At 39.9% G+C, this 13,276-nt stretch overlaps 1 protein-coding gene across 1 annotated transcript in view; it reads left to right on the forward strand.

The window, feature by feature from the left end:
• The window catches only part of cdc27 (cell division cycle 27), a 39,050-nt gene that overhangs the window by 17,600 nt on the left and 8,174 nt on the right, over nt 1-13,276 (forward strand). The window contains exons 12-19 of the mRNA XM_062037252.1: nt 740-912; nt 968-1,120; nt 1,190-1,270; nt 1,761-1,888; nt 1,953-2,070; nt 2,358-2,486; nt 7,846-7,920; nt 7,999-8,128. Coding sequence (XP_061893236.1) covers nt 740-912; nt 968-1,120; nt 1,190-1,270; nt 1,761-1,888; nt 1,953-2,070; nt 2,358-2,486; nt 7,846-7,920; nt 7,999-8,128 — 987 coding nt within the window. The remainder of the gene's footprint in view (nt 1-739; nt 913-967; nt 1,121-1,189; nt 1,271-1,760; nt 1,889-1,952; nt 2,071-2,357; nt 2,487-7,845; nt 7,921-7,998; nt 8,129-13,276) is intronic.

Below are 13,276 nucleotides of genomic sequence, written 5' to 3' on the forward strand. Positions count from 1 at the left end.
AGTTACTACAGTTATTGTTACAGTTACTACTACAGTTAGTACATTTACTGTTAGTTACTACAGTTATTGTTACAGTTACTACTACAGTTAGTACATTTACTGTTAGTTACTACAGTTACTGTTACAGTTACTACTACAGTTAGTACAGTTACTGTTAGTTACTACAGTTATTGTTACAGTTACTACTACAGTTAGTACATTTACTGTTAGTTACTACAGTTACTGTTACAGTTACTACTACAGTTAGTACAGTTACTGTTAGTTACTACAGTTATTGTTACAGTTACTACTACAGTTAGTACAGTTAATGTTAGTTAGTACTGTTACTAGTTACTACTACAGTTAGTACTGTTACTACTACAGTTAGTAGTTACTATTAGTACAGTTAATGTTAAAATTGTTAGTACAGTTACTGTTACAGTTACTAATTACTACTACAGTTAGTACAGTTACTACTACAGTTAGTACTGTTACTAGTCACTACTAGTTAGTGCTGTTACTACTACAGTTAGTACAGTTACTGTTAAAATTGTTAGTACAGCTACTGTTACAGTTACTAATTACTGCTCCAGTTAGCAGTGTTACTGTTAGTGTTGTTGCAGTGTTGCTCCACTTCCATTGGCCGCAGCACAGGCGTAGAAGTTGAGAATGACATGTGACCACAGGCCCTTCTTGAAAATGGACGTCAGAGGAAAGTTCCAGTGTTTTGTTGAGAGCGGTGCATTTCCTGCGTCCCCAGACAGCGTGATGGTGTTGCTTCGGGAACTGGGGCGTGGCTACCAGGCCTTGTGCTCGTACAACTGTCGAGAAGCCGTCAACATCCTGACCTCCCTCCCGCCGCAGCACTATAACACCGGCTGGGTGCTCACCCACATCGGCATGGCCTACTTCGAGCTGGCCGAGTACACGCAGGTAAGACACCGGCCAGGGGGCGTCCTCCACACACCTGCTGAACTTCTCCTTGCAGGCAGAGCGTCTGTTCGCTGAGGTTCGCAGGATCGAGTCGTACAGAGTGGAGGGCATGGAGATCTACTCCACCACCCTGTGGCACCTGCAGAAGGATGTTGCTCTGTCTGCCTTGTCCAAAGACCTGACGGACATGGACAAGAACTGTCCTGAGGTCAGAGAAACTCTTGTCCTGCAACGGTCTCCCTTCAGCTGGGGTCCTATGTGACGTGTGTCCGTGCAGGCCTGGTGTGTCGCAGGAAACTGTTTCAGCCTGCAGAGGGAGCATGACATCGCCATCAAGTTCTTTCAGAGAGCCATCCAGGTGAGCTCTTGTTGCCCTGGTTACTAGGGATGGGAGGTGACTGTGTCAAAGCGGAACAAACTACATTTCCCTTGCACAGAGCGAAGAAGGCGAAATGAGAAGTATGGACACATGTTGTATGTTGGCTTCTCTGACCACTGAGCAGACAAGAAGTCCCAAATCCTCAAGCAGATAAAAACTGCACACTGGAATATGAGAACACATCCTTGATGTGAGACCAAGAATGACATGACAATCAACATTCTCATGACTCATACAAATGTCCACTGCAGAGGACCAAGCTTGTCAGGAAGCTGAAAGTGAACATAATTGCTTGACTTTGATGTGTGTCACTTTAAGAACATCCGCACCTGGAAACACGTGTTGCTAGTAATACATCTGAAGTTTGTCTGCCTTCCACTTCATTTGACACATTCTTAGCCAGTCTCTATTTCCTAAACCAAAATCAAATCACATTTAAATATCATTACATCACCTGACCTTTCATCAGGTGGACCCAGGCTTCGCCTACGCCTATACTCTACTGGGTCACGAGTTTGTGATGACCGAGGAGTTGGAGAGAGCCCTCGCTTGCTTCCGCAACGCCATCCGAGTCAGCAACAGACACTACAACGCTTGGTATGCACACGCAGCAACTTCTGCAATAATGCTTTGTCAGCGTCACCTGTCTGGGTTTGTGCAGGTACGGTCTGGGGATGATCTACTTCAAACAGGAGAAGTTCAACTTGGCAGAAATCCACTTTAGGAAAGCTCTGAGCATTAACCCTCAGAGCTCCGTGCTGCTCTGTCACATCGGAGTGGTACGTTGTGTGTGTGTGTGTGTGTGTGTGTGTGTGTGTGTGTGTGTGTGTGTGTGTGTGTGTGTGTGTGTGTGTGTGTGTGTGTGTGTGTGTGTGTGTGTGTGTGTGTGTGTGTGTGTGTGTGTGTGTGTGTGTGTGTGTGTGTGTGTGTGTGTGTGTGTGTGTGTGTTGGGTCACCCTGGGGCTATATATAAATATGTGTAGCTTTGTACATAATGACATCATCTTGTTTCAGTGTTAGGAACCACATGAAGTGATGTAAAGTAAAAGCCCTAAACTGCGTGCAGGTGCAGCATGCATTGAAGAAGTCTGATGCGGCCTTAGAGACCCTGAACAAAGCCATCGGGATCGACCCAAAAAATCCCTTGTGCAAGTTCCATCGAGCGTCGATCCTGTTTGCCAATGACAAATACAAGGTAAGCTCCTTGGACGTCTGGCTGAATTGTCCTAGGAAATCAAAAGTAAAGTCAACAGCTGAGCTGAACCACGTGTCATCTGGCAGTAGTTCACAAAAACTTTGGTGAAACAAAGTCCAACACAAGCAGCAGAAGTGGTTCTGAAAGAAGAAAGTCAGGCTGGAATGAGGTAGCAAGAATGAGCAGAAAGCTACACCAGTGCTTCTCTATTGGTAAGGCAGGCTTCTGTTAGCATCTTCATTCATGCTGCAACCACCGAGCTTGGAACCTACTCCACAAAGTACTGAGAGACCGTACTCAGTGTTTGTATACACAGAAACCATCGAGCTTGGAACCTACCCCAGAGTACAGTGAGAGACCATAATCAGTGTTTGTAGACACAGCAACCACCCAAGCTTGGAACCTACTCTAAAGTAGTGAGAGACCATAATCAGTGTTTGTAGACACAGCAACCACCCAAGCTTGGAACTTACTCCAGAGTACTGAGAGACCATACTCAGTGTTTGTAGACACAGCAACCACCCAAGCTTGGAACCTACTCTAAAGTAGTGAGAGACCATAATCAGTGTTTGTAGACACAGCAACCACCCAAGCTTGGAACTTACTCCAGAGTACTGAGAGACCATACTCAGTGTTTGTAGACACAGCAACCACCCAAGCTTGGAACTTACTCCAGAGTACTGAGAGACCATACTCAGTGTTTGTAGACACAGCAACCACCCAAGCTTGGAACTTACTCCAGAGTACTGAGAGACCATACTCAGTGTTTGTAGACACAGCAACCACCCAAGCTTGGAACTTACTCCAGAGTACTGAGAGACCATACTCAGTGTTTGTAGACACAGCAACCATCCGAGCTTGGAACCTACTCTAAAGTAGTGAGAGACCATACTCAGTGTTTGTAGACACAGCAACCATCCGAGCTTGGAACCTACTCTAAAGTAGTGAGAGACCATACTCAGTGTTTGTAGACACAGCAACCACCCAAGCTTGGAACTTACTCCAGAGTACTGAGAGACCATACTCAGTGTTTGTAGACACAGCAACCATCCGAGCTTGGAACCTACTCTAAAGTAGTGAGAGACCATACTCAGTGTTTGTAGACACAGCAACCACCCAAGCTTGGAACTTACTCCAGAGTACTGAGAGACCATACTCAGTGTTTGTAGACACAGCAACCACCCAAGCTTGGAACTTACTCCAGAGTACTGAGAGACCATACTCAGTGTTTGTAGACACAGCAACCATCCGAGCTTGGAACCTACTCTAAAGTAGTGAGAGACCATACTCAGTGTTTGTAGACACAGCAACCATCTGAGCTTGGAACTTACTCCAGAGTACAGGGAGAGACCATACTCAGTGTTTGTAGACACAGCAACCATCTGAGCTTGGAACTTACTCCAGAGTACAGGGAGAGACCATACTCAGTGTTTGTAGACACAGCAACCATCCGAGCTTGGAACCTACTCTAAAGTAGTGAGAGACCATACTCAGTGTTTGTAGTCACAGCAACCATCTGAGCTTGGAACTTACTCCAGAGTACAGTGAGAGACTATACTTGTGTTTGTAGACACTGCAACCACCCGAGCTTGGAACCTAGTCCAAAGTAGTGAGAGACCATACTCAGTGCTTATGGACGCAGCAACCACCCGAGCTTGGAACCTAGTCCAAAGTAGTGAGAGACCATACTCAGTGCTTATGGACGCAGCAACCACACTCTGCCTTGGCTTGGAACTTAATCCTGAGTAGGGCTGGGCGATATGGACCAAAACTGATACCGCACAATTTTTAGTGCAAATGGCAGTGTACGGTATGAACCGGTACCTTAAAACATGTGCAAAGTGCTCAATGCCGCTCAGTATTTTATGGATAGATAACGAGTGTTGAGAGTACGCAGATAATTATTTTTGTAAATAGTAACGTAATGAGTTGTTTATTCTTAGAGAGTGATTAGTTAATCGTTAATATGTCAAAGCAGTTTTCGTTAGGTCAGGTTTATAACCTCATGCTTGTGCGTGGGGATAGATGGAGCTTCTACTTGTTCACTGTGGTGAAAGCCGCTGGCTGTTAAGTTTAAAGCTACTGTTCAGCCGCTATGCTACAGTAGCTTAGTTGGCACGGGCTATGGAGAGTACTACTGTTCAGCCACTATGCTACAGTAGCTTAGTTGGCACGGGCTATGGAGAGTACTACTGTTCAGCCACTATGCTACAGTAGCTTAGTTGGCACGGGCTATGGAGAGTACTACTGTTCAGCCGCTATGCTACAGTAGCTTAGTTGGCATGGGCTATGGAGAGTACTACTGTTCAGCCACTATGCTACAGTAGCTTAGTTGGCACGGGCTATGGAGAGAGGCACTTCCAAGCCGAGGAATAACTAGACATGTGACACGCCGAACGAGCAGCAGACAGGCACTATTGCTATCTGTTGTGCTAAGTTGCTAACAAGAAGTGAACAAAATAAACAGATGAGATGTGATAGATTTGCCCAGCCTAAGACTAGATGTGACCAATCTAAGTCTAAGACTAGATGTGACCAATCTAAGTCTAAGACTAGATGTGACCAATCTAAGTCTAAGACTAGATCCTACCAATCTAACTCTAAAACTATATGTGACCAATCTATGTCTAAGACTTGATCTGACCAATCTAAGTCTAAGACCAGATGTGACCAATCTAAGTCTAAGACTAGATCTGACCAATCTAAGTCTAGGACTAGTTGTGACCAATCTAAGTCTAAGACCAGACGTGACCAATCTAAGTCTAAGACCAGACGTGACCAATCTAAGTCTAAGACCAGATGTGACCAATCTAAGTCTAAGACCAGACGTGACCAATCTAAGTCTAAGACCAGACGTGACCAATCTAAGTCTAAGACTAGATCTGACCAATCTAAGACTACTGTAATGATATTAAGTACAAGAGGGTATCTAGTCGATACTACTATGATTACATCGATATTTTTTATCCTCGCAAAATCTTTTTTTCCTTTTTAAAAAATTCATATTATGTTTATAAAGTCAGTAAATACGTCCCTGGACACATGAGGACTTTGAATATGACCAATGTATGATCCTGTAACTACTTGGTATCACATCCATACCTAAATGTGTGGTATCACCCAAAACTAATGTAAAGTATCAAAGAAGAGAAGAATAAGTGATTATTACATTTGAACAGAAGTGTAGATAGAACATGTTAAAAGAGAAAGTAAGCAGATATTAACAGTAAATGAACAAGTAGATTAATAATAAATTTTTACAGTTTGTCCCTCATAATGTGTAGAAAATAATAGGTGTATAAATGACACAATATGTTACTGCAGACTAATTAGGAGTCTTTGTTTGTTTACTTACTACTAAAAGACAAGTTGTCTAGTCCAGTGTTTTTCAACCTTTTTTGAGCTCACGCACATTTTTGTGTGGAAAAAACCCGGAGGCACACCACCAGCAGAAAACCCGGAGGCACACCACCAGCAGAAAACCCGGAGGCACACCACCAGCAGAAAACCCGGAGGCACACCACCAGCAGAAAACCCGGAGGCACACCACCAGCAGAAAACCCGGAGGCACACCACCAGCAGAAAATGCGGAGGCACACCACCAGCAGAAAACCCGGAGGCACACCACCAGCAGAAAATGCGGAGGCACACCACCAGCAGAAAATGCGGAGGCACACCACCAGCAGAAAACCCGGAGGCACACCACCAGCAGAAAACCCGGAGGCACACCACCAGCAGAAAATGTGGAGGCACACCACCAGCAGAAAACCCGGAGGCACACCACCAGCAGAAAATGCGGAGGCACACCACCAGCAGAAAACCCGGAGGCACACCACCAGCAGAAAACCCGGAGGCACACCACCAGCAGAAAACCCGGAGGCACACCACCAGCAGAAAATGCGGAGGCACACCACCAGCAGAAAACCCGGAGGCACACCACCAGCAGAAAACCCGGAGGCACACCACCAGCAGAAAATGCGGAGGCACACCACCAGCAGAAAATGCGGAGGCACACCACCAGCACAAATCATTCAAAAACTAAACTCAGTTGACAGTAAAAAGTCGTTGTCGCAATAGTTGGATATGACTTTAAAACATAACCAAGCATGCATCACTATAGCTCTTGTCTCAAAGTAGGTGTACTGTCACCACCTGTCACATCACACCCTGACTTATTTGGAGCTTTTTGGTATTTGTCTGTGTGTAGTCTTTTACTTCTTGTCTTGCACTCCTATTTTGGTGGCTTTTTCTCTTTATTTGGTATTTTCCTGTATCAGTTTCATGTCTTCCTTGGAGCGATATTCCCCGCATCTACTTTGTTGTAGCAATCAAGAATATTTCAGTTGTTTTTATCCTTCTTTGTGTGGACATTGTTGATTGTCATGTCATGTTGGGATGTACATTGTCTTTGCTCCACAGTAAGTCTTTGCTGTCGTCCAGCATTCTGTTTTTGTTGACTTTGTAGCCAGTTCAGTTTTAGTTTGGTTCTGCATAGCCTTCCCTAAGCTTCAATGCCTTTTCTTAGGGGCACTCACCTTTTGTTTATTTTTGCTTTAAGCATTAGACACCTTTTTACCTGCACACTGCCTCCCGCTGTTTCCCACATCTACAAAACAATTATCTACCGGCTGCCACCTACTGATATGGAAGAGTATTACACGGTTACTCTGCCGAGCTCTAGACAGCACCGACACTCAACAACAACAACACATCATTTGCAGACTAGAATTACTGCTTTGCAACAAATATTTTTACCCCAAATAGGTGAAACTAGATAATCTCCCACGGCACACCAGACTGTATCTCACGTGTGCCGCAGCACAGTGGTTGAAAAAGACTGGTGTAGTATGTTCAGCATTTTATTTAAGGACTAAATGACAATAATAAACATATGTTTCATGTACCTTAAGATGTTTTGTTCCAATAAAGACAATAATGCCTTTTTTGATGGTGCCCTTTATTTATGAAAGTGAGACAGTGTCAGTGTTAAATGTTGAACACAAACATTTAGCATTCATGAACACACCAAAGTACTAACTTTACTTTTGAGTAACTGTGTCCATTCCCAGCATGTTACTTCAATGAGAGTCTGTGTTTAGTTTTGGCAAGACCTTCATGCAAGTCCTGCATGTAGCAAGAAGGATGATCTGCCACGCCAGTACAATGTGAACACTGGGACACAGCTGTGCTCAGTATCAGCCAATCGCTTAAGAGAGTCAACTATCGGCCCTGATCCCATCCCGTGATCAGGGTGCAGACCTGGTATCATTTCCGGGAGCACTTCTGCCAGCGAGAGAGAGGAGCACCACACAAATGAATGGAGAAGCAATAAACTAAGTCAACTTGTCTTCTCCTGCAGGCAGCACTTCAGGAGCTGGAGGAGTTGAAGCAGATTGTTCCCAAAGAGTCTCTGGTCTACTTCCTCATTGGAAAGGTAAGAAACCTCCTCTCATGTCCAGCTTTCAACCATTGGCCACCACATCACGTGTGTGTACGTGTGTGTACGTGTCAGGTGTACAAGAAGCTGGGACAGACTCACCTGGCGCTCATGAACTTCAGCTGGGCCATGGATCTGGATCCCAAAGGAGCAAATAATCAGATCAAAGAAGCCATTGATAAACGATATTTGCCAGAAGACGAAGGTACACACACACAAAGTGATATCATCATAGTAACAACATGACATCACTATGATATTAAAGTGATATCATCACAGTAACAACATGACATCACTGTGGTATTAAAGTTATGGAATCATAACGAGGTGATATCACTGTGATATTAAAGTTATGGAATCATAACAAGGTGATATCACTGTAATATTAAAGCTATGGAATCATAACGAGGTGATATCACTGTGGTATTAAAGTTATGGAATCATAACGAGATGATATCACTGTGATATTAAAGTTATGGAATTATAACGAGGTGATATCACTGTGATATTAGTTATGGAATCATAACGAGGTGATATCACTGTGGTATTAAAGTTATGGAATCATAACGAGGTGATATCACTGTGATATTAGTTATGGAATCATAACGAGGTGATATCACTGTGATATTAAAGATAGGGAATCATAACGAGGTGATATCAATGTGATATTAAAGTTATGGAATCATAACGAGGTGATATCACTGTGATATTAAAGATAGGGAATCATAACGAGGTGATATCACTGTGATATTAAAGATACGGAATCATAACGAGGTGATATCAATGTGATATTAAAGTTATGGAATCATAACGAGGTGATATCACTGTGATATTAGTTATGGAATCATAACGAGGTGATATCACTGTGATATTAAAGATAGGGAATCATAACGAGGTGATATCAATGTGATATTAAAGTTATGGAATCATAACAAGGTGATATCACTGTGGTATTAAAGTTATGGAATCATAACAAGGTGATATCACTGTGGTATTAAAGTTATGGAATCATAACGAGGTGATATCAATGTGATATTAAAGTTATGGAATCATAACAAGGTGATATCACTGTGGTATTAAAGTTATGGAATCATAACGAGGTGATATCACCGATATTAGTTATGGAATCATAACGAGGTGATATCACTGTGATATTAAAGATAGGGAATCATAACGAGGTGATATCAATGTGATATTGAAGTTATGGAATCATAACGAGGTGATATCACTGTGATATTAGTTATGGAATCATAACGAGGTGATATCACTGTGATATTAAAGATAGGGAATCATAACGAGGTGATATCAATGTGATATTAAAGTTATGGAATCATAACAAGGTGATATCACTGTGGTATTAAAGTTATGGAATCATAACGAGGTGATATCACTGATATTAGTTATGGAATCATAACGAGGTGATATCACTGTGGTATTAAAGTTATGGAATCATAACGAGGTGATATCACTGTGGTATTAAAGCTATGGAATCATAACGAGGTGATATCACTGTGGTATTAAAGTTATGGAATCATAACGAGGTGATATCACTGTGATATTAGTTATGGAATCATAACGAGGTGATATCACTGTGATATTAAAGATAGGGAATCATAACGAGGTGATATCAATGTGATATTAAAGTTATGGAATCATAACGAGGTGATATCACTGTGATATTAAAGATAGGGAATCATAACGAGGTGATATCACTGTGATATTAAAGATACGGAATCATAACGAGGTGATATCAATGTGATATTAAAGTTATGGAATCATAACGAGGTGATATCACTGTGATATTAGTTATGGAATCATAACGAGGTGATATCACTGTGATATTAAAGATAGGGAATCATAACGAGGTGATATCAATGTGATATTAAAGTTATGGAATCATAACAAGGTGATATCACTGTGGTATTAAAGTTATGGAATCATAACAAGGTGATATCACTGTGGTATTAAAGTTATGGAATCATAACGAGGTGATATCAATGTGATATTAAAGTTATGGAATCATAACAAGGTGATATCACTGTGGTATTAAAGTTATGGAATCATAACGAGGTGATATCACCGATATTAGTTATGGAATCATAACGAGGTGATATCACTGTGATATTAAAGATAGGGAATCATAACGAGGTGATATCAATGTGATATTGAAGTTATGGAATCATAACGAGGTGATATCACTGTGATATTAGTTATGGAATCATAACGAGGTGATATCACTGTGATATTAAAGATAGGGAATCATAACGAGGTGATATCAATGTGATATTAAAGTTATGGAATCATAACAAGGTGATATCACTGTGGTATTAAAGTTATGGAATCATAACGAGGTGATATCACTGATATTAGTTATGGAATCATAACGAGGTGATATCACTGTGGTATTAAAGTTATGGAATCATAACGAGGTGATATCACTGTGGTATTAAAGCTATGGAATCATAACGAGGTGATATCACTGTGGTATTAAAGTTATGGAATCATAACGAGATGATATCACTGTGATATTAAAGTTATGGAATTATAACGAGGTGATATTAGTTATGGAATCATAACGAGGTGATATCACTGTGGTATTAAAGTTATGGAATCATAACGAGGTGATATCACTGTGATATTAGTTATGGAATCATAACGAGGTGATATCACTGTGGTATTAAAGATAGGGAATCATAGCGAGGTGATATCAATGTGATATTAAAGTTATGGAATCATAACAAGGTGATATCACTGTGGTATTAAAGTTATGGAATTATGAGGTGATATCACTGTGGTATTAAAGTTATGGAATCATAAGGTGATATCACTGTGGTATTAAAGTTATGGAATTATGAGGTGATATCACTGTGGTATTAAAGTTATGGAATCATAATGAGGTGATATCACTGTGGTATTAAAGTTATGGGATCATAACGAGGTGATATCACTGTGGTATTAAAGTTATGGAATCATAACGAGGTGATATCACTGTGATATTAGTTATGGAATCATAACGAGGTGATATCACTGTGGTATTAAAGATAGGGAATCATAGCGAGGTGATATCAATGTGATATTAAAGTTATGGAATCATAACAAGGTGATATCACTGTGGTATTAAAGTTATGGAATTATGAGGTGATATCACTGTGGTATTAAAGTTATGGAATCATAACGAGGTGATATCACTGTGATATTAAAGTTATGGAATCATAACGAGGTGATATCACTGTGGTATTAAAGTTTTGGAATCATAACGAGGTGATATCACTGTGGTATTAAAGTTATGGAATCATAACGAGGTGATATCACTGTGGTATTAAAGTTATGGAATCCTAACGAGGTGATATCACTGTGGTATTAAAGTTTTGGAATCATAACGAGGTGATATCACTGTGGTATTAAAGTTTTGGAATCATAACGAGGTGATATCACTGTGGTATTAAAGTTATGGAATAATAACGAGGTGATATCACTGTGGTATTAAAGTTATGGAATCATAACGAGGTGATATCACTGTGGTATTAAAGTTTTGGAATCATAACGAGGTGATATCACTGTGGTATTAAAGTTATGGAATCATAACGAGGTGATATCACTGTGGTATTAAAGTTATGGAATCATAACGAGGTGATATCACTGTGGTATTAAAGTTATGGGATCATAACGAGGTGATATCACTGTGATATTAGTTATGGAATCATAACGAGGTGATATCACTGTGGTGAAGACATGAAAACTATGACACCTGTGAAGTGAAAAGCATGTCAGGTGACTACCTGTTGAAGCTCATGCAGAGAATGCCAAGAGTGTACAAAGCAGTAATCAGAGCAAAGGGTGGCTATTTTGAAGAAACTAGAATATAAAACATGTTTTCACTTATTTCACCTTTTTTTGTTAAGTACATAACTCCTCATGTGTTCATTCATAGTGTTTGTTAAGTACATAACTCCTCATGTGTTCATTCATAGTTTTTGTTAAGTACATAACTCCTCATGTGTTCATTCATAGTTTTTGTTAAGTACATAACTCCTCATGTGTTCATTCATAGTTTTTGTTAAGTACATAACTCCTCATGTGTTCATTCATAGTGTTTGTTAAGTACATAACTCCTCATGTGTTCATTCATAGTTTTTGTTAAGTACATAACTCCTTATGTGTTCATTCATAGTGTTTTAGTACATAACTCCTCATGTGTTCATTCATAGTTTTTGTTAAGTACATAACTCCTCATGTGTTCATTCATAGTGTTTGTTAAGTACATAACTCCTCATGTGTTCATTCATAGTTTTTGTTAAGTACATAACTCCTCATGTGTTCATTCATAGTTTTTGTTAAGTACATAACTCCTCATGTGTTCATTCATAGTGTTTGTTAAGTACATAACTCCTCATGTGTTCATTCATAGTGTTTGTTAAGTACATAACTCCTCATGTGTTCATTCATAGTTTTTGTTAAGTACATAACTCCTCATGTGTTCATTCATAGTTTTTGTTAAGTACATAACTCCTCATGTGTTCATTCATAGTTTTTGTTAAGTACATAACTCCTCATGTGTTCATTCATAGTGTTTGTTAAGTACATAACTCCTCATGTGTTCATTCATAGTGTTTGTTAAGTACATAACTCCTCATGTGTTCATTCATAGTTTTTGTTAAGTACATAACTCCTCATGTGTTCATTCATAGTTTTTGTTAAGTACATAACTCCTCATGTGTTCATTCATAGTGTTTGTTAAGTACATAACTCCTCATGTGTTCATTCATAGTTTTTGTTAAGTACATAACTCCTTATGTGTTCATTCATAGTGTTTTAGTACATAACTCCTCATGTGTTCATTCATAGTTTTTGTTAAGTACATAACTCCTCATGTGTTCATTCATAGTGTTTGTTAAGTACATAACTCCTCATGTGTTCATTCATAGTTTTTGTTAAGTACATAACTCCTCATGTGTTCATTCATAGTTTTTGTTAAGTACATAACTCCTCATGTGTTCATTCATAGTGTTTGTTAAGTACATAACTCCTCATGTGTTCATTCATAGTGTTTGTTAAGTACATAACTCCTCATGTGTTCATTCATAGTTTTTGTTAAGTACATAACTCCTCATGTGTTCATTCATAGTTTTTGTTAAGTACATAACTCCTCATGTGTTCATTCATAGTTTTTGTTAAGTACATAACTCCTCATGTGTTCATTCATAGTGTTTGTTAAGTACATAACTCCTCATGTGTTCATTCATAGTGTTTGTTAAGTACATAACTCCTCATGTGTTCATTCATAGTTTTTGTTAAGTACATAACTCCTCATGTGTTCATTCATAGTGTTTGTTAAGTACATAACTCCTCATGT

The sequence above is a fragment of the Entelurus aequoreus genome, linkage group LG25 (assembly GCF_033978785.1).
Source record: "Entelurus aequoreus isolate RoL-2023_Sb linkage group LG25, RoL_Eaeq_v1.1, whole genome shotgun sequence".
Taxonomy (NCBI): Eukaryota; Metazoa; Chordata; class Actinopteri; order Syngnathiformes; family Syngnathidae; genus Entelurus; species Entelurus aequoreus.